This window comes from Trichomycterus rosablanca, chromosome 16, assembly GCF_030014385.1.
Source record: "Trichomycterus rosablanca isolate fTriRos1 chromosome 16, fTriRos1.hap1, whole genome shotgun sequence".
Taxonomy (NCBI): Eukaryota; Metazoa; Chordata; class Actinopteri; order Siluriformes; family Trichomycteridae; genus Trichomycterus; species Trichomycterus rosablanca.
In genome coordinates, this window is record NC_086003.1 from 30,102,594 (window position 1) to 30,126,152 (window position 23,559).

At 45.9% G+C, this 23,559-nt stretch overlaps 1 protein-coding gene across 1 annotated transcript in view; it reads left to right on the forward strand.

Moving 5' to 3' along the window:
* The first annotated feature begins 13,663 nt into the window (after window positions 1-13,663).
* The window catches only part of si:dkey-112m2.1 (transmembrane protein 132D), a 73,175-nt gene continuing 63,279 nt past the window's right edge, over window positions 13,664-23,559 (forward strand). Inside the window, exons 1-2 of the mRNA XM_063011142.1 lie at window positions 13,664-13,793; window positions 21,345-22,239. Of these exons, the coding sequence (XP_062867212.1) occupies window positions 13,664-13,793; window positions 21,345-22,239 (1,025 nt within the window). The remainder of the gene's footprint in view (window positions 13,794-21,344; window positions 22,240-23,559) is intronic.

Sequence of the window (23,559 nt, forward strand, 5' to 3'; positions counted from 1 at the left end):
GTGTGTGTGTGTGTGTGTCTGTGTATGAGAGGGGTTTGGTGTGTGAGTGTGTGTGTCTGTGTGTGTATGTGAGAGAGAGTGTGTGTGTGTGTACCTGTGTACTTGTGTATGAGAGGGGTTTGGTGTGTGTGTAAGTGTGTGTGTAAGTGTGTGTATGTGAGAGAGAGTGTGTGTGTGTGTCTGTGTACCTGTGTATGAGAGGGGTTTGGTGTGTGTGTAAGTGTGTGTGTAAGTGTGTGTGTAAGTGTCTGTGTGTGTATGTGAGTGTGTGTGTACCTGTGTACCTGTGTATGAGAGGGATTTGGTGTGTGAGAGAGTGTGTGTGTATGTATGTGTGTGTGTGTGCGTGTGCGTGTGTGTGGAGTTTCTTAAAGCTTCTTAATATTTCTTTGTCGCTGCACAGAGAGGCTCGACAGCGTTTCATTATTCTGTACCAGCATGGCAAAAAAAGCTGAATTGAATTGCACTGTGGCGCAGCGGGTAGTGCAATCACTTCACAGGGTTCAGTTCCCCAGGGTCCTTTCTGTGTGGAGTTTTGCATGTTCTCTCTGTGTCTGTGTGAGTTTCCTTGCACAGTACAAAAACATGCAGTTGGGACGATTAAAGCTGCTAGTTATTACACTAGGGCGGCATGGTGGCACGGTGGGTAGCACTGTCACCTCACAGCAAGAAGGTCCTGGGTTCGATTCTGTGTGGGTTTCCTCCGGGAGCTCCAGTTTCCTCCCACAGTCCAAAAACATGCAGTCAGGTTAACTGGAGACACTGAATTGCCCTGTAGGTGAGTGTGTGTGTGAGTATGCTTGTGTGTGTGTGTGTGTGCCCTGCGATGGACTGGCGCCCCGTCCAGGGTGTTACTGTGTGCCTTGCACCCATTGAAAAGCTGGGATAGGCTCCAGCACCCCGCTCGACCCTGATTGGATAAGCGGTTAAGAAAGTGAGTGAGTGAGTTATTACACTAAGTATATATATGTGTGTGTGTGTGTGTGTGTGTGTGTGTGTGATAGAAGGGCAACCTGTCCAGGGTGTTTCCAGCCTTTGGACCAATGAATCAGACCCACCGAGACCCTGACCAGGATAAAGCGGTAGTTAAACAGACAGTGAATGAATGAATGAATGAATAAATGAATGTGAACTTGCATGTCGAAGCTGGATCAGAGGTTCTGGTTCTACAGTACCGATCAGACTCCGGGTTTAATCCCCGTCCTCACATTTCTCCTACTGTTGGGCCCCTGAGCAAGTCCCCTCAAGGCTTGGATTGCATCCCAGGACTCCTGTCTCCTAGGATAAAAGGTTTTGGATTAAAGACTCTAAGAATAAAATACTAACAAGAGTCTTTTATTAAGCTCATAAATCATTTTTGTATCGAACAGAACCAGAACTGGATTTTTTTACTGGATCTTTACCCACAGCTGAGGGTCATCCCGTGCCCCTGAACCTTCCCTAAATAACCCTTTTTCTGTTGCTTTTCCTTTCCCCGCCTGACTCTGACGGTCCCAGTCCAGGTCCTGAAAGCGTTCTGTGCTTTAATAATTCAGGAAGGTTCCCAGGGGCCGCCGGGGGGCTGGTGTGGAGCCTCTGTTGGGCCCGGTGCATACCTGGGTGGCGGCGCTTCCTCAGCACATTAGTGACACCGGGGTGGTAACGGGGTGGTAACGGCATGATGATTGGTGAACGTCGGCGTGGTTTTACAGCCGTCAGAGAGGAAGCAATCAGGAGGCTCGGTGACTGATCATGAATCTCAGGATTTACACAAATCAGCTCATTCCTGCCGTTCATTAAAAATCAATCATTTTTATTTATTTAATTCCTGTGACATTGTGAGCAGGTTTTGGAAAATCCTGCACCAGTTTTTTATGTTCCTGAATCGTTCTGGTCTGTCTGCGTCATTCCTCGGTGGTTTGATAACGTTCAGTAAAACATTTGTAAGAAATAGAATCATTTTTTATCTTTTTTATTAGAATTTTATAATATTGACGAGCTCCTGGTGACGCCGTCTCCTCACATACGCAGTCCTGGAGGGACCTTTGACCCCACGCTCCACTTTAACATAAATATCATTTCCTCCGTTCCTCTGTCTGTCCACCCAGTTAACCCCCCCCCCCCCCCCCCCCAAAACACCACTGCTTAAGAAGACATCTCTACCACCTCCAACAATCATGCTGGAACAGGAAAGGACCTTCCCTAAACTGTATATTTTGCTGAATAATTTGAATGATCCTGGTCAGGGTTGCGGTTGGTCTGGGTGTAATGCAGAACAAGTGTTTAGTTTAATAAAATGTGTTTTCTCCTGTAGTTCTCTTGGTGTATTATGATGATTTGTTTGGTCTGAGATGGTTCAGTGTGATGGAGGTGCAGTAACAGAGCTGAACAGTAAGGGGGCGCTGATGTTTTCGTTCAGGACTGATGTGCAGGTCGGTGCATTAGACGGGGTTTATGGTTGCACCTGTTCTGTAAGAGCAGTCGGACTCGGCGGGTGACAGAAGCGCCCCTGTCTGCCCTGTGAGCATGAATCAGGGAAGATTTGGGCGGGGGCGCAGGGTGTGTGTGTGGGGGGGGAGTGTAGAGTCATTACCCCAAACACACTCACATACAATGAGCCCATTAAGAAAGATTACAAGAGCCGCCTGTCTCACTCTCACTGATCTGCAGCTACCACAGCAACCGTAATCACTGTCCTCAGTACTGCACCCGAGATCCACCAAACACCGGCTCAAACACCTCCACCACCTCCAACAAACACCTCCAACACCTCCACCACCCTTACTAAACACCTCCAACACCAGTCCAAACAACTCCTCCAACAAACACCTCCAACACCTCCAATAAACACCTCCAACACCAGTCCAAACAACTCCTCCAACCAACACCTCCAACAAACACCTCCACCACCTCCAACAAACACCTCCAACACCAGTCCAAACAACTCCTCCAACAAACACCTCCAACACCTCCAATAAACACCTCCAACACCAGTCCAAACAACTCCTCCAACAAACACCTCCAACACCTCCAACAAACACCTTCACCACCTCCAACAAACACCTCCAACACCAGTCCAAACAACTCCAACAAACACCTCCAACACCTCCAATAAACACCTCCAACACCAGTCCAAACAACTCCTCCAACAAACACGTCCAACACCTCCAACAAACACCTCCAACACCTCCAATAAACACTTCCAACACCAGTCCAAAAAACTCCTCCAACAAACACCTCCAACACCTCCAACAAACACCTCCAACACCAGTCCAAACAACTCCTCCAACAAACACCTCCAACACCTCCAACAAACACCTCCAACACCTCCAACAAACACCCCAACACCTCCAACACCAGTCTAACAAACACCTCCAACACCTCCAACAAACACCCCAACACCTCCAACACCAGTCTAACAAACACCTCCAACAAACACCCCAACACCTCCAACACCAGTCTAACAAACACCTCCAACAAACACCCCAACACCTCCAACACCAGTCTAACAAACACCTCCACCGCCTCAAACACCTCCAACAAACACCTCCACTGCCTCCAACTCCAGTAAACAAACTAAAAGTAAATAATTAATAATAAAATTAATTACATTTAATATTATTATTAATAATAAATATAATAATAACAATTACAATAATAATAAATATAATAATAAAATAATAATAATAAATAAATATAATAATAATAATAAATATAATAATAATTATAATAAATATAATAATAACAATAAATATAATAATAATAATAATAATAATAATAATAAATATAATAATAATAATAAATAATATAATAATAAATATAATAATAATAATAATAATAATAATATTAATAAATATAATAATAATAATAAAAGATTTTTTGGCTCTGAAGATGTTTAATAAATAAAAACGTTTCAGGTCTCATTCAGTAACAGAAAAACTTCTGCAGGTTCTTATAAATAAATACAAAAGCTCACGGCTCAGTGAGTCCCGAACGCTTACACACACACACACACACACACACACACACACACGCTCACACACGCTCACCATCACACACATACACGGTGCCAGTGTGATGGGCGGCGCTCAGCAGGGGTCTGAACAAACACAGTCACTAAGCGATCATTATTCAGTTGAGCAGCAGTGTTACTGTGGTAGGAATCAGGAGTGTGGAGGAGGGATCAGCGCTCACCTCGTCTTCCCCGTCCCTCACCAGTCCCCCCGTCTCTCACCAGTCCCCCAGTCCCTCACCAGTCCCCCCCCTCTCACCCGTCCCCCCATCTCTCACCAGTCCCTCACCAGTCCCCCCCGTCTCTCACCAGTCCCCCGTCCCTCACCAGTCCCCCCCTCTCTCACCCGTCCCCCCATCTCTCACCAGTCCCTCACCTATCCCCCGTCCTTCACCAGTCCCTCACCAGTCCCCGTCTCTTCACCAGTCACTTACCAGTCCCCGTCTCTTCACCAGTCCCCCCGTCCTTCACTAGTCCCCTGTCCCTCACCAGTCCCCCCATCTCCCGTTTATATCATGAGTTTTTGATCTGAATCTTTGGTGAATTTGCTGATGAATACTCCAGATGTGGGAGGTCTTTATTTTTGGGCGTGGTCGGAGGTGAAGACGTTTATGTTCATTCATGCTGTTTGATGTTTAGCTGCTGGAGGTCGGGCGGGTTTGTTGTGCACGGGGGCTCAGGCATGCTGCAACCGCAGAGCACCTTCCCTAAACTGTTGCATATCATCGCAGGGTCACACCCGTCAAACATATCCCGTCGTGTCTGTATAAATGTCCGGCTGGCTGATAGCACCACTGAGAACTGAACCTGTTTTATACACCTGTAAATAATTTACATTTACAGCACTTAGAATTGAAGCGTTAGAGGCCTTTCTCAGGGGCCCATCAGGGGCAACTTGACAATGGTGGGATTTAAACCATTTACCCTCTGATCACGAGTCCAGTAACTGAACCAGTAGATTCTCAAAAAAAACTAGGAAAGAAAACAAACTGGAAACCTAGAAGAAGCATCTTGTGCCAAGTGTGGGTCCAAACGTGGGGCCCGCTCCGAAAAAAGGGCCTTACGATGATTGAGAAGTGCCGCCAAGTTTACTGGAGTCATACGCCAGCAGAAAACCGGCAAAACAGGTCGCCAACAGAGGAGAAGGCAAATCTGTGAGAGAGAAACCATAATGAATAGAAACACGTCCATCTGGAGCCAGTTTATGTTTAATGAGGCAATAATAACTGACTGTCGGTCATTTGTGCCGGCCGTATTTGGCAGTGCAGAAGGACACGGTTCTGTAATTGAACCCCAGCCGAGTTCCACCTCAGACGGGCATTATGAGGGAAGTCCAAAACTAACCAGAAAAACCTTGGCATGATGGGCAAAGTCTTGCAAAATCTTAATGACGTGATGTGGTTCGTTAGGTCTAATTGGATCAGCGTCGCCTCAGAAACGATGCTCGGAGAAATGACGGGAACATGTCCACCTTTACCTGGATGTTCTTCTGATTTTAAACCCACCACGTTTCAATTCTGGGCTCTTTTCCTCCGTCCATCTCTACCCAAACCACCCCCCATCCTCCAGTGCCAACCCACAACCCTGTGCCAACCTCACTGCACCACAGTCGGCAAATAAAGCGTCGCAGTGGTTCCGTCCCATTTCCTCTTGGTTCCCTTTAGTTCCCCATGCTTAGTGCATCGTTATTTACCCTCGACCCGTTTCTGCCCCTCTGTGCCGAACCCATGACCCCCGTCCGTCCAGGTCAGACTGTGATCCACTGCCGCTGGGGTCCAGGGTTCGAATCCTCGGTGTGGTCGATCGGACGTCGGCATTGTGACACGATCAACTGTTTCTAAAGACGCGATGGATTGGCATCCTGTTCAGGGTGTGTTACCGCATCGCTCCTGGCAAATGCATGGTAACTGCGCACACTGTGACCCTGACCAGCACAAGCAGTGGCCTCATTACCTGCCTCACCAGACGTTGCTTAAAGACTCTTCTGTTTCTGATCGCACGTTTATGGACATGTTGAAATAACGAGGTCACATGATCAAAATTCCGCGCCGCCGGTCCGTCCGTGTCGCTCGGGAAACGCTAGCTAATCGTCGTAGCCGGAAGTCCTACGCTGCATCTTTCATGTACGAAATCTACGCAATCTCACTCGCGTGTGTCTGACAGGCGCTAAAATTAGTCCGCGGTCGTCGCACGAATGCTAAGCAAAAATCCGCGGCTGATTCAGTGCTTCTGGTTCCCGCTGTGATTTACAAGGCTAACGGATTTTCCTGTAGCATAAGCGTGGCGTCTGCGGTGGGAATGTAAACGCGCCGCGCGTGCGCTCGACAGCTGTTCCGCCGGATGCCGTCACGGCCATAAAGACACGCGGTAATTGGGGGGGGGAAAGCAGCGGGGAGAAAAGTGCACGCTGCTCCGGTTCGGGTTAGCAATAACGGCTTCAGCGGCTTTATTATCTTAATCTTAGTGACACGTAGCGTGTGTACGGAGCTGCGCTGCGGCGGAAAACCACGACTGGCCTCGTTACGGCGGGACGCTGAATCAGTCAGTCATGGTATACCTTACTGAGGGAGGCTGGGTGGCATTACTGAGTCGTTTCCACAGCAGCAGCGACACCTAGTGTCTGGTCAAGGTCATGAAAGTTGCTCCTACATGCACTACATGGTCAAAAGTATTTGGACACCTGAGCGTGAGCGCCCCCTGTGGGGCTCAGGACTCTGTGTCTTGTGTTCAGTCTCAGCATCATTTAGGCGTGTTCGGTTCCCCTCTTTGAAGTCTGGCTCATGCATGCCATCCATGCTGGCCAAGGAGAAGCTCAGACTAGGACGGTGGTCTGAGATATTCATCCACCGCTTGTGCAGGTGCACAGACAGTAGGAGGCGCTGTTGCAGCAGTAGAGAGCTGACAGCCTATCCTGGCTCCCCTCTTTTAAATCAGAAGAGTCTGTAGAGCTCCTGCACGCGAGCTCCGTGCGACGTGAGGGTTTCTTCATCCTGCCGTGAACTATGTGATCATCTCTTCACCACGAGAGCCGCTTGCATTCCGAGCTCCGCCAGGCGTGAACGACATGCCAGCTCTGCCTGGCGAGCGGGTGACACCGGCTCTCCCGGGCACCAGGAGAAACGAATCCGACAGGCAGGAGAAGAACAAAAGGACGGAGCTGATCGAAAGTCTCGGGAGGTTTCGAGGAACCTCGATACGTCAAAAGAGCAGGTAGCTCGGCGCCCGCTGTACCCGCCGCTGGCCGCGCCCCTTCGATACGCGCTTTCAATTAAACAGACGAGTTCTTATGGTCTTATTAAAGGATAATAAGCTAATATTCACTGCGGCTGGAAGGGCTCAGAGGTCGTTCTCGTTAACATCTAATTAAAAGCTTTCCTTCGTCTCGTTTACGCCGAGGTGAAGCTCCATCGCGGCTCATCGTATTAAAAACGTAAACAAAAAAAAGCCGGACCTTTCGGGTGACAACGATTGGCTCATTTAAAGGGAAGGTGTCGTAGGGGATTCCTCATGAGTGCTGCAGTTACGCCCTCTGCTGGCTGATTGAGATGCTGCACAGAGACGAGGGATAATGGAGATCGGTGCCTAACTGTGATTCTCCATGCGCGATACGGATCTCCGTATGAACCCATCTGCTGCAGGTGAAAAGAAGCGGTACTAGTTAGTCACGACCCTTCTTGGTCAGGACAGGAGTGGAGGTCTGCAGCAGTAAAGAGAAATTATATCAGGGAGTCGGATATGACTAAATTAGTCGACGTCTCCAAGTGCCGAGGTTCGAACCCGACGTTAAAGTGCCACGTTAGAAAATAATAATGAAGGATTTAACCACTAGTTAGTTTTATTTATTTATTTATTTATTTTTATTATTAAAACGAATATCGGTGTGTGACTCTCCGTGCGCCATACGGATCTCCGTATGAACCTAGCTAGTGCGGGTGAAAAGAAGCGGTCTGTACTGCACACATGTCGGAGGGGGCGTGTTTTAGTCAGGACTGGAGGTCTGCAGCAGTAGATGGGAAGAGAAATGAAATCGGGGAATTGGATACGACTAAATTGGGAGGAAAACTGAATACAGAGTTGCAGCCACCAAATTTAGAGAAAGCAGTGAGGTGGATCAGTTGTTAGTGTTGTTCTGAATCGACGTCCTCAAGCGCTGAGGATCGAACCTGACGTTAAAGTGTGTACAGTGCTGCGCCGGCGGAAAACCACAACTGGTCTCATTACGGTGGGACGCTGAATCAGTCAGTCATGGTATATCTTACTGAGGGAGGCTGGGTGGCGTTACTGAGTCGTGTCCAGTGCAACAGCGACCAGACAGGTCAAGGTCATGAAACTTGCTCCTACATGCACTATATGGCTGAAAGTATTTGGACACGTGAGTGTGAGCGCCCCCTGTGGGATATTTTCAGCTAGAACAGCCGCTCTTCTGAGAAGCTTCTCACAAGACTGTGGGAATTTGTGCCCGTTCATTCCAACTATGACAGCATCAGTTGTGGATCAGTTGTGTTGTTCTGAATTGACGTCCTCAGGCGTTGCGGTTCGAACCCGATGTTAAAGTGCCACGTTAGAAAATAATGACAAATTTCACCTGTAGTTTCATTTATTGATTTATTTATTTATATTATTAAATGACCTCGGTGTGCAGATTCATTTGAAATTCTTTCTGTTTGTAAGTGAATGAATGCAGCAGCGCAGCAGGAGAGAGCAAACATGCGGCGGTTGTAGTAACAGAGACGCCGGAGCGACGTTTTAATCACGCCGTAATTATATTTCAATCATGCAGATGAGCCGGCGCCGGTACTTAGAGCCGCGCTCGGGTGTGTAATTGAAAACGGGAGCGTCGCCCGGCGGTGGAACCTCGGCCCGGTGCCTCCGCCGGCGTCCAATCAGAGCGGGCGCCGCCGCCAGGCTCGATCCGGGCTCGGCGTTCGCACAATCGAATCGTTTCATCTTAATTAACTGAGCGGCGTCCGTTCAGGAGAAAATTTATTCATTTATTTATTTCTTTATTTTTCTCTCTTCATCACGCGCACGAATAAACCTGTTTAATAATAAACACGTCTCAGTCTGGATGTGACCCCAACTGGTTCTGGACCAAGCCGAACCATCGCGGGAGCGTCAGTAGCAACCAGATCCCAGAATTCATTCCACTGGCCAATTAGGGTCCATCTCGAATCATAGTGACCCGCCCTGCTCCCTACTCCCCACTACCTACCTGATTCAGAATTAAGGCGCCTCAGTAGGAGCATTTTAAGAGATCTAAGGATTTAGACACGCCCTCTTCTCGGGAGTGAGGAATGATGGGATATGTGTGTGTGTAGAGAGAGCTAAGTTATCACACAGACCCCTGAATGAATGATTCTATTTCCTGTTCCTGTGTTTATATATAGGGGGCGCCACAGGGCATTCAGTCATCATACCAGTTTTTACCTCGGATGCCCGTCTTGACCCAACACTCTTTATCTGGTCTGTATGTACTATAGTGCGGTGGTAGCTTAGTGGTTAAGGTTTCGGACTAGTTATCAAAAGGTGTCAGTTTGAGCCCCACTCCTGTCTTAACCATCAATTGTTAAAGTTGCTTTGGATAAAGTACAAAAGTATTGGGACATTTAAATTTTCAGCATTAAGCTGACACTTTTATCCAAAGCGACTTCCGTGACGATATACTGTCTAAGCAATTGAGGGTTAAGGGCCTTGCTCAAGGGCCCAACAGTGATAACAGGCAACCTGGCAGTGGTGAGGCCTGAACCGGCAACCTTCTGATTACTGGACCCGCCTACGGGATGCCCCCTTCTAATTTTTAAACTTGTCCGCTTCAGCCTTAACAGTTACTAACAGGTGTAATAAATCATACAAAGAAAATAATGTGCTTTTAACTTTGCAGCAACAGTTTAGGGAAGGACCTTTTCTGTTCCAACATGAGCGAGCTCTATAAAGTCGTGAAGAAACAGAGCCCCACTCATCAGCTCTGGGATGAACCGGAACTCCAACTGAAATGCAAATGCTGTCTTTCGACTGAATGAATAAAATCAATCATATAAAATAAAAGAACGGGTCTCTGACTTTGCGGCAGCAGTTTAGGGAAGGCCCTGTATGGTTCCAGTATGAAATAAAGCTCATCTTCGGACTGAATGGGCACAGATTCCCACAGACACGGATGTACTTGTGTCTTGTATTGTGGCTGTTCGCTCTGTTTTAATACCGAGCTCATGATCAGGCTTCCAGCTTTGTAGAAACAGTTTAGGGAAGGACCCTCTCCGTTCCAGCATGAACTCTGGGATGAACCAGAACATTGACTGAATGGGCACAAATTCCCACACACAGACACACCTCAAGATCTTGTCAGAAGCTCCTTCTTAGAGAAAGATCACACAGCGGTCGCTGTATCTCCAGGTTTAGGACCTGCACCGAGAGCGCACTGACACATCCACCTAAACAAGCTGATCCCTACACAGGCTGTCGGCCGTCCCGCCCCCCGGCCAGACGCATCACAATAATGGAGCTCATTTCCATGTATTAACTTTAAAGGTCAGGATGTTTGTGAGCGTGAGGAGGATTTTCTAAAGAACTGAAGAAACATCAGAAGAACGTCAGCGCTGATAATGGCGGTTATAAACGTCGTTATTGTGATTCAGAGCGGAGAAAGTTCAGCGTTTACGCCAGTCTGTAAAATTATAGGTGAGATTTGATAATTGTGGGTATTTATCGCGGCTCGGCGTGAGTGTTGATCAGTTTCGCCGCCGGCGGTGCACGACTCCCTCCTGTTCACTCCGAAACCCAAACGCACCGAAAATAAAATAAATAAAAAGCTGAAATGAAGCTAATTTAACATCATTACCCTTATAAAAGCGCTCGCCCGCGTCGCCAGCATCGCCCTCCTAATGAAGCCCGATCACATAAACGCCGCTCCGGTCAGTGTGGGCCGAGCCGAGACCCGTAGCTCTCCGCCGCCATCGCGCCCACTTCTTAATTAGCATCACGTTCGGCTCCATTAGACTCGTATTTGTACGTAATCGTGCACAACAACCGCTACCGAGCAGAAAGTATGTGGACGCCTCCTGTAAACGTGGAGCTCACAGGTTTTGGCAGCTCAATGGGTAGCACTGTCACCTCACAGTGAGAAGGTTCTAGGTTTGATTCCCAGGTGGAGCTGATCTGGATCCTTTCTGTGTGGAGTTTGCATGTTCTCCCCATGTCTGTGTGGGTTTCCTACAGGTGCTTCAGTTTCCCGGGTGAGTTTGCCCTGTGATGGACTGGTGACCTGTCCTTGGTGTTTACCTTGACCAGGATAAAGCGCTGGTAAAACACACATTGAATAAATGAATGCTTTGGTTTGAGTTTGGACGAGCCGTGCACAAAGACCCAGTGTGAAGGAACGTTTGAGATGATTTTTTTGTTATTTTATTATTATTATTATTTAATAATTATCATTTTTATTTATTTTCATTGTTATTTTATTATTTTTTTATTATTTATACATTGTCATTATTATTATTATTTATTAATTAATTAATCAAATATTTTCATTATTATTTATTATTTTATTTTTCACACCCTCGTGCAGGGCCACGCCCAGATTTCATAAGCAGACCTGCCACATTGCCACATTTTTTAAGTTACTGGCACGCCCACGTATTAGGTACTTGGGTAGGAGGTTCAGCTTTGGTGCCCCCTCTGCCCCCCAACTCTTGAGAGTGATAGAATTATGAGGGTTTTATTAGCTGGTAAGAATCTGGCAGTACCAAACCACTTCTAAATCTTTTTCTGCTCCTTGTGGTGCCAGTCAGGCACCAACTTACCAACACGATGCCACCACCTTTCCACTGTCTAATGGAAGGTTCTAGTATAAGGGATGAATAAATGGAGGAATACGGGGCGCTGTGACGGAGCGATCGCGATCATACGAGAAATATCTTAGCGTCTAATTCCGCCCCTGAATTATCCCAGTGGGGGCGGCGGCGGTGGGGGCAGATCTCCTCAGGTTTACGCCACACCAGCGTGTTTCCCTAAAACCCGACACGTTTACGACTGAACGCATAATTAATATCAGTCAAATAAATAGTTAATGATGTGCCCGAGGCGCTGGCACAGTGAAGCGGGTTTAATCTGATTACAGCCGCGTGTGAACAGATTCAGTTTTATATGAAACACCTACAGACGCCGATATTACAGCGCAGCGCCGGCGGCGGCCTGCTGCACGCTAGCATGATCAATCATTTAACTACGACAAACCCCCCTCAGGCACGGCGAAGGTACGTACACGCCCCTCCTGACTGGACCAAATCAATTATGTGGGTACAGTTACGGGTCACAGAGACTCCTGTGGAATTCTGTATCGCTCTGGGCTTCGGTTATGACCCAAAATCACGTCGACAGCTCTGGAATGAACTGGAATGTCAACTGAGGCTTTCTCCATCATTTGTATTACTGAACTGGCACAAATGTTTTCCTGAGCCCTAAACACCTTTGGGATGAATTGGAACATTGCACACAAGCCAGGCGTCCTCGTCCAGTTTCTAAATGACCTCTGTTTTAAAAGCTCTTTTGGTTGAAGGTGCACAAATTCCTGCAGACACAGTTCAACACAGTCTTGTATCTTTTTTTTTTAATTATTATTATTATTATTATTATTATTATCATCATCATCATCATCAATCATTATTATTATTATTATTAATATTAGTGATATTATTTATTTATTATTATTATTTTTAATATGAATTATTTTATTATAATTATTAGTTTTAATTTTATTTTGTTCATTTTTGTATTATTTTATTTTTGTTATTTTATTATTATTTACTTTGACTTATTTCTTTATTATTAGTTAATTTTATCTTTATTTTATTATTATTAATTATATTATTATTGTTATTATGATTATTATTATTTGTATTGATTTTATTTTTATTATTGTTTTATTATCATTTATACTTTATTATTATTATTATTAATTAAATATTATCATTATTATCTTTTATTTTATTTTTCATTTTATTATTATAATTTTTATTAGTAGTATTGATTTGATTTTATTATTATAATTTTTTTAGAAATTGTCCTTATTGTTATTAATTGATTAAATGCCATTGGTATTAATTTTATTTATTTATTATTATAATTTTTTATTACAAATCCATTTTTATTTTTTTGTATTATTTGTATTTGTAATTATTTTGTTATTATTATTATTTCCTTTATTTATTCAGAAGTGGAGGCTGTTTTAGCTGTAAAAGGATTATTATTCCAGGCATCATAACCAGGCGTCCACATACTTTTGACCCGGTGGTAGGACGTCCTCATGCTCTGGTTTGAGTATTTAGTGGACGGCGCTCTGGCCGGCGACCTTGGTTTGCTTTTCCTCGGTAATTCACGTGGGATTGATGTTCCATCAGGAGACAGGTTTTCAGAGGGCTGCATGCCGATACGCAGACTTTTTACGAGGCAGTGCCTTGGTTTATGGCTCGCAATAAAGTCGACGGTGTGGGGGTGTGGCGAGGGGGGGGCGGGGGTGGAGAGGGGTGTGTGTGTGGGGGGGGACTCCTGTCGAAAAAAAGCCTTTTTCTCAGCAGAAGCTGGGCCAGCGTGCGGTGATTATCTGGATCTGCTCCGACGCCGGTACTTACCGAGTCTTCAGGGGCCGCGGGACGCTGATGGAAAACGATTCGCTCTGAAATGAAGCTGGAGAGGCGGCGGCGGCCCGAGGATCGAACCCGAGATGCTGGAGACCCCGAGTTCATCTCATTTATTAGAGTTAAACCCAAATTCTACACGTTCAGCCTCGCACCCCACAACACACGAGAAGGTTCGTGGATTTTTTGGGATGTCCACAGGAGGAACAGACGTTCCCCCCGTATAGGTTCCATAATCTTCAGTACGAATCCTCTTCATTCCTCTAGCGAGTCGTATCTGAGTCCCAGTGGCCCCAGGGCCCCTCTGATGGACCCAGAAGATCTGGAGGTTGGTTAGAACCATGCGGAACCGTCTCCAGATCTTCTTGTTAGATCCAGATTCATGTTTCCTTCGATGGTGCGTGATTCTCCGGTGCTGTTCGTACAGAAGCAGCTCTGTGCCGATCATGATGCTCCCACCACCGCACTTTACAGTGTTTGGTCCTGGATCTTTCGTGTGCACACGCAGCTCCTCTGAATTATTACTGAAGGTTCTGCTCTTGTTTTATTTCTTAACTGTGGGGTACTTGTGACCTGTCTGAGGTGTTTCCTGTCATTTGCTCAATGAACTGGACCCACTGCGACCCTGACCAGGATAAAGCACTAGCACAACAGACAGAATGAACGCCTGAACAAATGAGTAAATAAATCATTAAATGAATTATTGAGTGACGGATTGTGAATACATGAATGAATGGATGAGAGAGTGAGTGAATTAAATGAGTGAATGAATGGATGAATGACTGAGAATGAGTGAGTGAATGATGAGTGAATGAATTAATGGATAAATTAATGAATGCTTGAGTGATGAACATGAATGAGTGAGTGAATAAATTGTTGAATGTATGAATAAATGATTAATTGAATGAATGAACGAATGATTGGATGATAAACTGAATAAATAAATGACATTGATGGAATGAGTGAATAAATAAATGATTAATTGAATGATTAAATAAATTAATGAATGAGTAAATGATTTAAGTGATTTAAATGAGTGATATAAATGACATTAATAGAATGAGTGAGTGAGAGAGTGAATGAATGTGAGTGAGTGAGTGAATGAAAGAATGAATGAAAGAATGAATGAATAAATGACATTAATAAAATTTGTGAATGAATGAGTGAGTGAATGAATGAAAGAATGAATGAGTGAGTGAGTGAATGAATGAATGAATAAATGAGTGAGTGAAAGAATGAGTTGAGTGAATAAATGAGTGAATGAATGAGTGAATAAATGAGTGAATGAATGAGTGAAAGAATGAATGAAAGAATGAGTAAAAGAATGAGTTGAGTGAATAAATGAATGAGTGAATGAATGAGTGAATGAATGAGAGTGAGTGAGTGAATGAAAGAATGAATGAAAGAATGAATGAATAAATTACATTAATAAAATTAGTGAATGAATGAGAGTGAATGAAAGAATGAATGAATAAATGACATTAATAAAATTAGTGAATGAATGAGAGTGAATGAAAGAATGAATGAATGAATGAGTGAGGGAATGAGTGAATGAATAAATGAGTGAATGAAAGATTGAGTTGAGTGAATAAATGAGTGAATGAGTGAATGAATGAGTGAATGAGTGAATGAATGAGTGAATGAATGAGTGAATGAAAGAATGAGTAAAAGAATGAGTTGAGTGAATAAATGAATGAGGGAATGAATGAGTGAACGAATGAATGAGAGTGAGTGAATGAAAGAATGAATGAAAGAATGAATTAATAAATTACATTAATAAAATTAGTGAAAGAATGAATGAATGAATGAGTGAGTGAATGAATGAAAGAATGAGTGAATAAATGAAAGAATGAATGAAAGAATGAATGAATGAATGAATGAGTGAATAAATGAAAGAATGAATGAAAGAATGAGTTGAGTAAATAAATGAGTGAATGAGTGAATGAATGAGTGAATGAATGAATGAAAGAATGAGTAAAAGAATGAGTTGAGTGAATAAATGAATGAGTGAATGAATGAGTGAATGAATGAATAAAAGAATGAGTAAAAGAATGAGTTGAGTGAATAAATGAATGAGTGAATGAAAGAATGAGTAAAAGAATGAGTTGAGTGAATAAATGAATGAGTGAATGAATGAGTGAATGAATGAATGAAAGAATGAGTAAAAGAATGAGTTGAGTGAATAAATGAATGAGTGAATGAATGAATAAAAGAATGAGTAAAAGAATGAGTTGAGTGAATAAATGAATGAGTGAATGAATGAATGAAAGAATGAGTAAAAGAATGAGTTGAGTGAATAAATGAATGAGTGAATGAAAGAATGAGTAAAAGAATGAGTTGAGTGAATAAATGAATGAGTGAATGAATGAGTGAATGAATGAATGAAAGAATGAGTAAAAGAATGAGTTGAGTGAATAAATGAATGAGTGAATGAATGAATAAAAGAATGAGTAAAAGAATGAGTTGAGTGAATAAATGAATGAGTGAATGAATGAATGAAAGAATGAGTAAAAGAATGAGTTGAGTGAATAAATGAATGAGTGAATGAAAGAATGAGTAAAAGAATGAGTTGAGTGAATAAATGAATGAGTGAATAAATGAATGAGTGAATAAATGAGTGAATAAATGAAAGAATAAATGAAAGAATGAATGAAAGAATGAATAAATGAAAGAATGAATGAAAGAATAAATGAAAGAATGAATGAAAGAATGAATGAATGAGTGAATAAATGAAAGAATGAATGAATGAGACTGGATCAGACGCTCGTTATTAGATGCAGAATAAATCAGACACAGCGACTTTGTTAATAGTTTTTTCTTGTTGAGTATTTCTGTATCGTGTCCTAATTTTTTTTGGTCCCCTCAGTATTTCTCTCCCCTCGAGGCTCCATTATAAACACTGTCGTGTTCTCGGCCCTCTGGGACTCCCGGTTAAACCTCCTGCTTTTTTTCTCATCAAATCAAACCAGCAGACGTGATGTCAGAAATATGGGAACGTCTGTGGGAATTTGTGCCCATTCGGTTTAAAGAACTCTCGTGGTGGAACCAGACACACCGTGATCCTGACCATGCTTTAGAGCATTAATTTGTGGAGACGGGGAGGTGGTGGGGAGAACGATGCTCCACCAGGCTTTAGCGCACCGAATTGCCCTTTCTAATATCCTCAGTTTTTACGGGCACAGAGAAGTCACCAGCTTTAGTCAGTTATAAGCACTTTTGATCCAGCAGATGCTTTAGAAAACCTTGCGTGTTTCTCCTTTTCTTTTACCTCTGGGATGAATTAGAACGTTGACAATGAGCCGGGCTTGTTGACTGGGCACACGGGTGGCAAGAAGGACCTGGGTTCGATTCGGTGGGTCCCGTTCCCACTGCGACCCTGACCAGGATGAAGCGAGGGTGAAAAGGGACAATGAATGAATGAATGGGCAAGAAATTCCCACAGACACACTCCAGAACCTTGTGGATAGATGACTAGAAAAACTACGCTGGCAGTTGGCACAAAATACGGCCAAAAATATGTGGACACCTGAATATCAGCTAGTTTTACAGCCCTTGGAAAGAGACCACTGTTCCAGGTACCTTCTAATACTGTAGGTACTGTCACACTAGCCTTGTTTTTATGGGCACAGAGAAGTCACCAGCTTTATGCTTCAGAAAACCTTTGAGTGTTACTTCTTTCTTTTACCTCTGGGATGAATTAGAATGTCAACAGTGAGCCAACACAGGTGTCTGACCTCATGAATGCTTGCTGACTAACTGGGCACAGGGGCGGCACACAACAGGAAGGGCCTGGGTTCGATTCCCACCGGACTCGACCCTGACCAGGATGGGAGAGGGGGGGTGTGAAATGGACAATGAATGAATGAATGGGAAGGAAGTTCTCACAGAGACACTCTAGAATCCTGAAAATGAGATTGTTTTACAGCCCTTGGCAAGAGACCACTGTTCCAGATAATGTCTAATGCTGTCGCAGTCACACTAGCCCTGTATGATCCACTGAGTTGGACCCACCGTGACCCTGACCAGGATGAAAAACCAGGGGTGAAAACGGACAGTGAATGAATACATGAATGAATGAATGGGAAGGAAGTTCCCACAGACACACTCCAGAATCCTGTGGAAAATCGACTAGAAAGCCGGCAGTCATATAGTATGTGGACACCTAAACATAGGCTTGTTTTACAGACCTTGGCAGGAGACCACTGTTCCAGGTACAGTCACACTAACCCTGTATGATTCAACAGATCAATGAAGGGTAGGGAATTCCCACAGACGCACTCCAGAATCTTGCTGAAAGCCTTCCCTAACGGTTTTGGAACGGGACGTCCAGCGCGGTGATGTTCAGGTGTCCAGATACTTTTGGCCGTGCCGCGTGCTGAACGCTCACAATCACCGCCGTGGCTTAATTGAGGTAATTAGTGACGAGACGATTTGGCGCGACGGCGTGACGTGAACAGAATAATCGGAGCGTGTCTGTGGAGTGTTTTTCTCCGACTGTCAGGGGCGCGGGCGCGGGCGGGGTCGGCGCAGAGCTTTAAAACCTCCTCAATAATAAGCAGACGAGTTTGTGGCGAGACGGGTTTCATATCCGGAGGAGAAACGATGAGCCGCGTGAATGCGCCGGTGCTTTATTATTTATTTATTTAAGCGGCGGAACAGAACGCCGGGCTAATTTATTCTGGGAGATACGCCTGTCGCTCCCGCCGCCTCCGGAGCTTCTGATTTTCATTTTCTCGTCCGTCTCCGCAGCATCGACGGGGTTTCGGATCAGAGACGGAGCTGGCGCGCTCGTGAGGGTTTAAAGTAGTGCGTCTGTGGGAATTTGTGCCCGTTCAGACGTTGGAGGATGTTGGTTTAACCTGTGCAGAAAATTGCCTAAATGGGCACAAATCCCCACAGATGTGCTACATCAAACCCTCGCAAGTGCATCAGGCTTGACTAACATCAACCAACACCTAAGCGGGCACAAATCCCCACAGACGTACTACTTCAAACCCTTGTGAGGGCGTCAGCTCCATCAATGATCCAAATCATTGTCAGATGCATCAGTCAACACCTAATCAGGCACAAATCCCCACAGACGTACTACTTCAAACCAACACCTAAACGAGCACAAATTCCCACAGACGTACTACTTCAAACCCTCAACCAACAGCTAAACAGGCACAAATCCCTACAGACATACTCTTTTAAACCAACAGCTAAACGAGCACAAATTCCCACAGACGTACTACTTCAATCCCAACACTAAAACAGGCACAAATCCCCACATTCACACTTCAAACCCTCTATTTTTCATCTATTGTAATAGACGTCCGAATACTTTGGACCATGTAGCGTATAGCGTGTACGCAGCGATGATGAAGCTAATCCGTCAGCGCGCGATAAAAACGTCAGATTATTTATCATTTATTATTTAGACAGGCTAACGTACGCCGCTAGTCATCAGTAGCGCTGCACGCTGCTATCGATCAGAGACCGAATAGCGTACGCCTCAACAGTACCGGATCCGGTCCGGTCAGATCGTCCTGACTGATCATTATTAGCCATTAGCTTAGCGCCTGGCGGTTATCCAGCGCTACTCCCCCCGCGCGCGCTCACTTACAGTAAGATTATATAGATTTTTATTGAGCCGGCGGCGAGAGCGCTAATCCAAGGCCACTCCAATTACGTTAGCTCAGAGTCGGTGCGAGACTCCCCGCGGCCAGCGCTACGGCTCTTAAATTAGCTAATAGCTCCCCGGGCTCCGTGCGCCGCGCGCTCCTCCGCTGCTGTCAGCAAATATTTCAGCGCAGCGCGGGGGGTCCCGGCGACGCGGCGGAAACCAGCGCTCTCAATTATTGATGTAGATTCTATTCTGCACCGCGCCCACTCAACCCTAACACACCCAACCCCCCCACTGACTGAATGGGCACAAATTCCCACAGACGTACTACTAACACCAACCATCACCTGAACGAGCACAAATTCCCACAGACGTACTACTAACATCAACCATCACCTAAACGAGGACAAATTCCCACAGACGTACTACTAACATCAACCATCACCTAAATGAGCACAAATCCCCACAGACGTACTACTAACACCAACCATCACCTAAACGAGCACAAATCCCCACAGACGTACTACTAACATCAACCATCACCTAAACGAGCACAAATCCCCACAGACGTACTACTAACACCAACCATCACCTAAACGAGCACAAATCCCCACAGACGTACTACTAACATCAACCATCACCTAAACGAGCACAAATTCCCACAGACGTACTACTAACATCAACCATCACCTAAACGAGCACAAATTCCCACAGACGTACTACTAACATCAACCATCACCTAAATGAGCACAAATCCCCACAGACGTACTACTAACATCAACCATCACCTAAACGAGCACAAATCCCCACAGACGTACTACTAACATCAACCATCACCTAAACGAGCACAAATTCCCACAGACGTACTACTAACATCAACCATCACCTAAATGAGCACAAATCCCCACAGACGTACTACTAACACCAACCATCACCTAAATGAGCACAAATCCCCACAGACGTACTACTAACATCAACCATCACCTAAACGAGCACAAATTCCCACAGACGTACTACTAACATCAACCATCACCTAAACGAGCACAAATTCCCACAGACGTACTACTAACATCAACCATCACCTAAACGAGCACAAATTCCCACAGACGTACTACTTCAGACCCTCAATTGAGGCTCTCTTGCCTCATCAGGTTACAAACGAGTGACTTCAGCGTGATGTTTTTCGGCTAGAACGGCAGCCGCTCCTCTAAGAAGTTTCTCACAAAATTTTAAAGTGTGTCTGTGGGAATTTGTGTCTTTTCAATCCCTGATGTTGGTCGAGAAAGTCTCAGTCAATGTTCCGGTTCATCCCAGAGCTGTTGAGGGCTCTGTTTCTTTAAACTGAGCTTTTCTTCACGTCTTTATAGAGCTCACTCATGCTGGAACAGGAAAGGTCCTTCCCTAAACTGTTGGCACAAAGCTGGAACTCCAAAAGGCCAAAAGACAATCAACAATTGTATTTGTTAGCAGTTCGTACATTGCAAGCAACTGAAGGTTAAGGGCCTCGCTCAAGAGCCCAAAAGTGGCAACCTGGCAGATGTGGGGCTTGAACCAGCAACCTTTCAGTTACTGGTCCTGTACATTAGCCACTAAGCAACCACTGCCCATCTTTGCCTGTTCATTCCTTGTTGTTGGTTGAGAAAGTCTCAGTCGGTGTTCCGGTTCATCCCAGAGCTGTTGAGTGAGGCTGAGCTCAGGGTTCTGTGCAGGACTCTGGAACTGCTGTGGCTGAAATATGTTTATTTAATATTAGAAAGGGTGTCCCAATACTTTTGTCCCTATAGTGCAGGTCCTGGTGCCGGTGTCAGAATCACAGCCGCCTCCCTAAATCTCCTGCGCCCGTCTCTTCTACTGACCCGCAGACACAAAATCGATGGTGTCTCTCAGGACCCTCGATCAGAGCGGGTATCGGGGGCACTTTGCTCCGGTTCGATAAAGAGCTCCGGTTTGAAAAGTGGGGCGGCAGGCCCGCGCCGGGGGGGGCAGAGGTTTATTTACACCTCGGGGTCCGGAGCTCGGAGAGGTGCCGCCGCGGTTCCGGTCGGGGTCAGAGGTGTTACTACAGAGGACGCGGCTGTAATGGAAAGTTGATTGATGTCTCTTTCTGTCTCCTCGACAGTGACAGATGGCCGGACGCTGCAGGAAGGTCTGCCAAGGTCCGGCAGCGTGCCAGCGTACCTGCCCGTCCGCTATCGGGTCCTGAACGCGGATCTGGCCTTCTTCCTCAAGGAGGCTAACCAGGACATCATGAGGAACTCCAGCTTCCAGGCGCGCACCGAGATGTTCTTCGTCCAGCAGGCGAGGAGGACGCCGGTGGTCAACGCCACCTACGGACCGTTCTCCGCGCAGCAGGCCGTCCCTGCGGAATTCCTCGACCCGGGGATCTTCAACCAGCCTACGTCGTCGGCGCAGCCCTCGTCCCTGTTCACGTTCAACTGGAAGGTCCAGACCTTCGTGGTGACCGAGCGCGTCCACCCCAGCTGGCCGAAGGTCCAGGTCCTGTTCTACGTGGTGGGGCGGGACTGGGACGACTACACCACCGTGGACCGGCTCCCCTGTATCCGGATGTTCGCCTTCCACGAGACGCAGGAGGTTCGAGGCGCCTGTCGGCTGAAGGGGGAGCTGGGTCTGTGCGTGGCGGAGCTGGAGCCGCTGCCCAGCTGGTTCAGCCCGCCCAGCGTGGTGCCAGGCAGGCAGAGGGCGCCTCAGGCCGAAGGAACGCCCGTGGAGCTTTACTACATGGTGCAGTCGGGCGAGTCCGGGGAGTGCGAGGCCGAGAGTTCTCGCAGGGCCGGCGGCGTCCAGTCGGAGTCGCAGGGTCCAGCGGGGTACTTCTCGGGACCCACGCCGATGCGGCGGATCGGGAGCGTGCGCCTCCTCCAGCCCCTCTCGGAGTTACGGCTGGACAGGAACTTTGTGGTGATGGTGCCGTCCCGGTCCATCAGGCAGAGAGAGACGGTGTCCGCCTTCCTGGTGGCGTCGGCTCTGTCCTCGGTGGAGATCTTCACCCTCAGGTAGGACCTGCGTTTGTTTTTATATTCTGGTAGCAGTTACTGCTCAGCAGACACGTCAAGGGGCTACAGGGTTCGTCATCCTCCACAGGTCCAGAACCACAACCGCTGTCCAAACAACCAATCACATGTCAGATTAAAATGTGCCCACCTCCATTTGCTATCCGTTTAGTCAAACTGGCATTTGCAAGGTCAGGTGTTTTGCCATTCCAATTCATCCCGAAAGCATCAAGTGAGGTTTTGTCAGTAATCTCATGGTGGAACAGTGAAGGTCCTTCCCTAAACTGTCGCCACGATGCGTGTTGTGGGCCGAATGTGGCTGTAGGGGGCGTGTGGTTGCCTACGGCCCTTCTCGGGCATCGAGGGTGTCGAGAAACCAGCAGAGGTCGCCGGAGTGCAGAGGTGAATTAGGACGATACAGTCGTATCCTAGTACAGTTTTGTTTCCCCCGCTGCTCCAGACCCTGACTGAGAAGTGCTGTAGCTAAAACGCCCCCCTGTGAGACGTGTGCAGTTACTAACCACTTCTTTTTACCCGGCAGAGACGTGAGGACAGTATCGAGTCAGGCACTGCTCTCCGTTATTCAGCGTCTCGGTGCAGAGGTCGCAGTTATAGCAGCAGTGACAGAATCTGCAAGTCACATCTGTATAGCAGAGACGTTCACAAGTCACAAAATACGAGTCCGAGTCGAGTCAGGAGTCAATATAATCTACACAAAACATATATTATAAATGTAGCGTAGAAATAAAGAAATAATCTGTAAGTTCAGATAAAAACAACAACAGATTAGCGAGTGTATTTAGTCGTTTTACTTCGTGTCTTTACTTTCCTCCTCATTGTGTAAATGAATGTAATTTCTGTAACAAGAAGGTTCCAGTTAAAAGCTTCAACTGATACGTTTTGTTTTCATTACAGAACAAAAGCGCTCGATAAATCACGGCACAGCGGCCAAAATCCCAAACACAGCAAAAACAATCATAACCGCTGCTTACCTTAGCTTCTGTTCTTCCAGATGCTATTACATTTATAAGCGTGCGTCCCATTAGGAATAGAATCCGTTATTTTGTAAATGTGCTTATAATTAAAAACCTCCAAACTTTTCCGGGCGTGAAGTAAAACAGGAAGTCGTTAGAAAGCCATTTTTTGCGAGTCACGAGTCTGAGTCATTTGAAACGAGTCCGAGTCGAGTCTGAAGTCGCTGTGTGTGCGACTTACGTGCGACTTTGACTCGAGTCCCCATCTCTGCTGTATAGGCGCCCGGACGGTCGATAGCTCACCTGTACCAGCAAATACGGCATTTCTATACATGCAAGGTCATCTGTC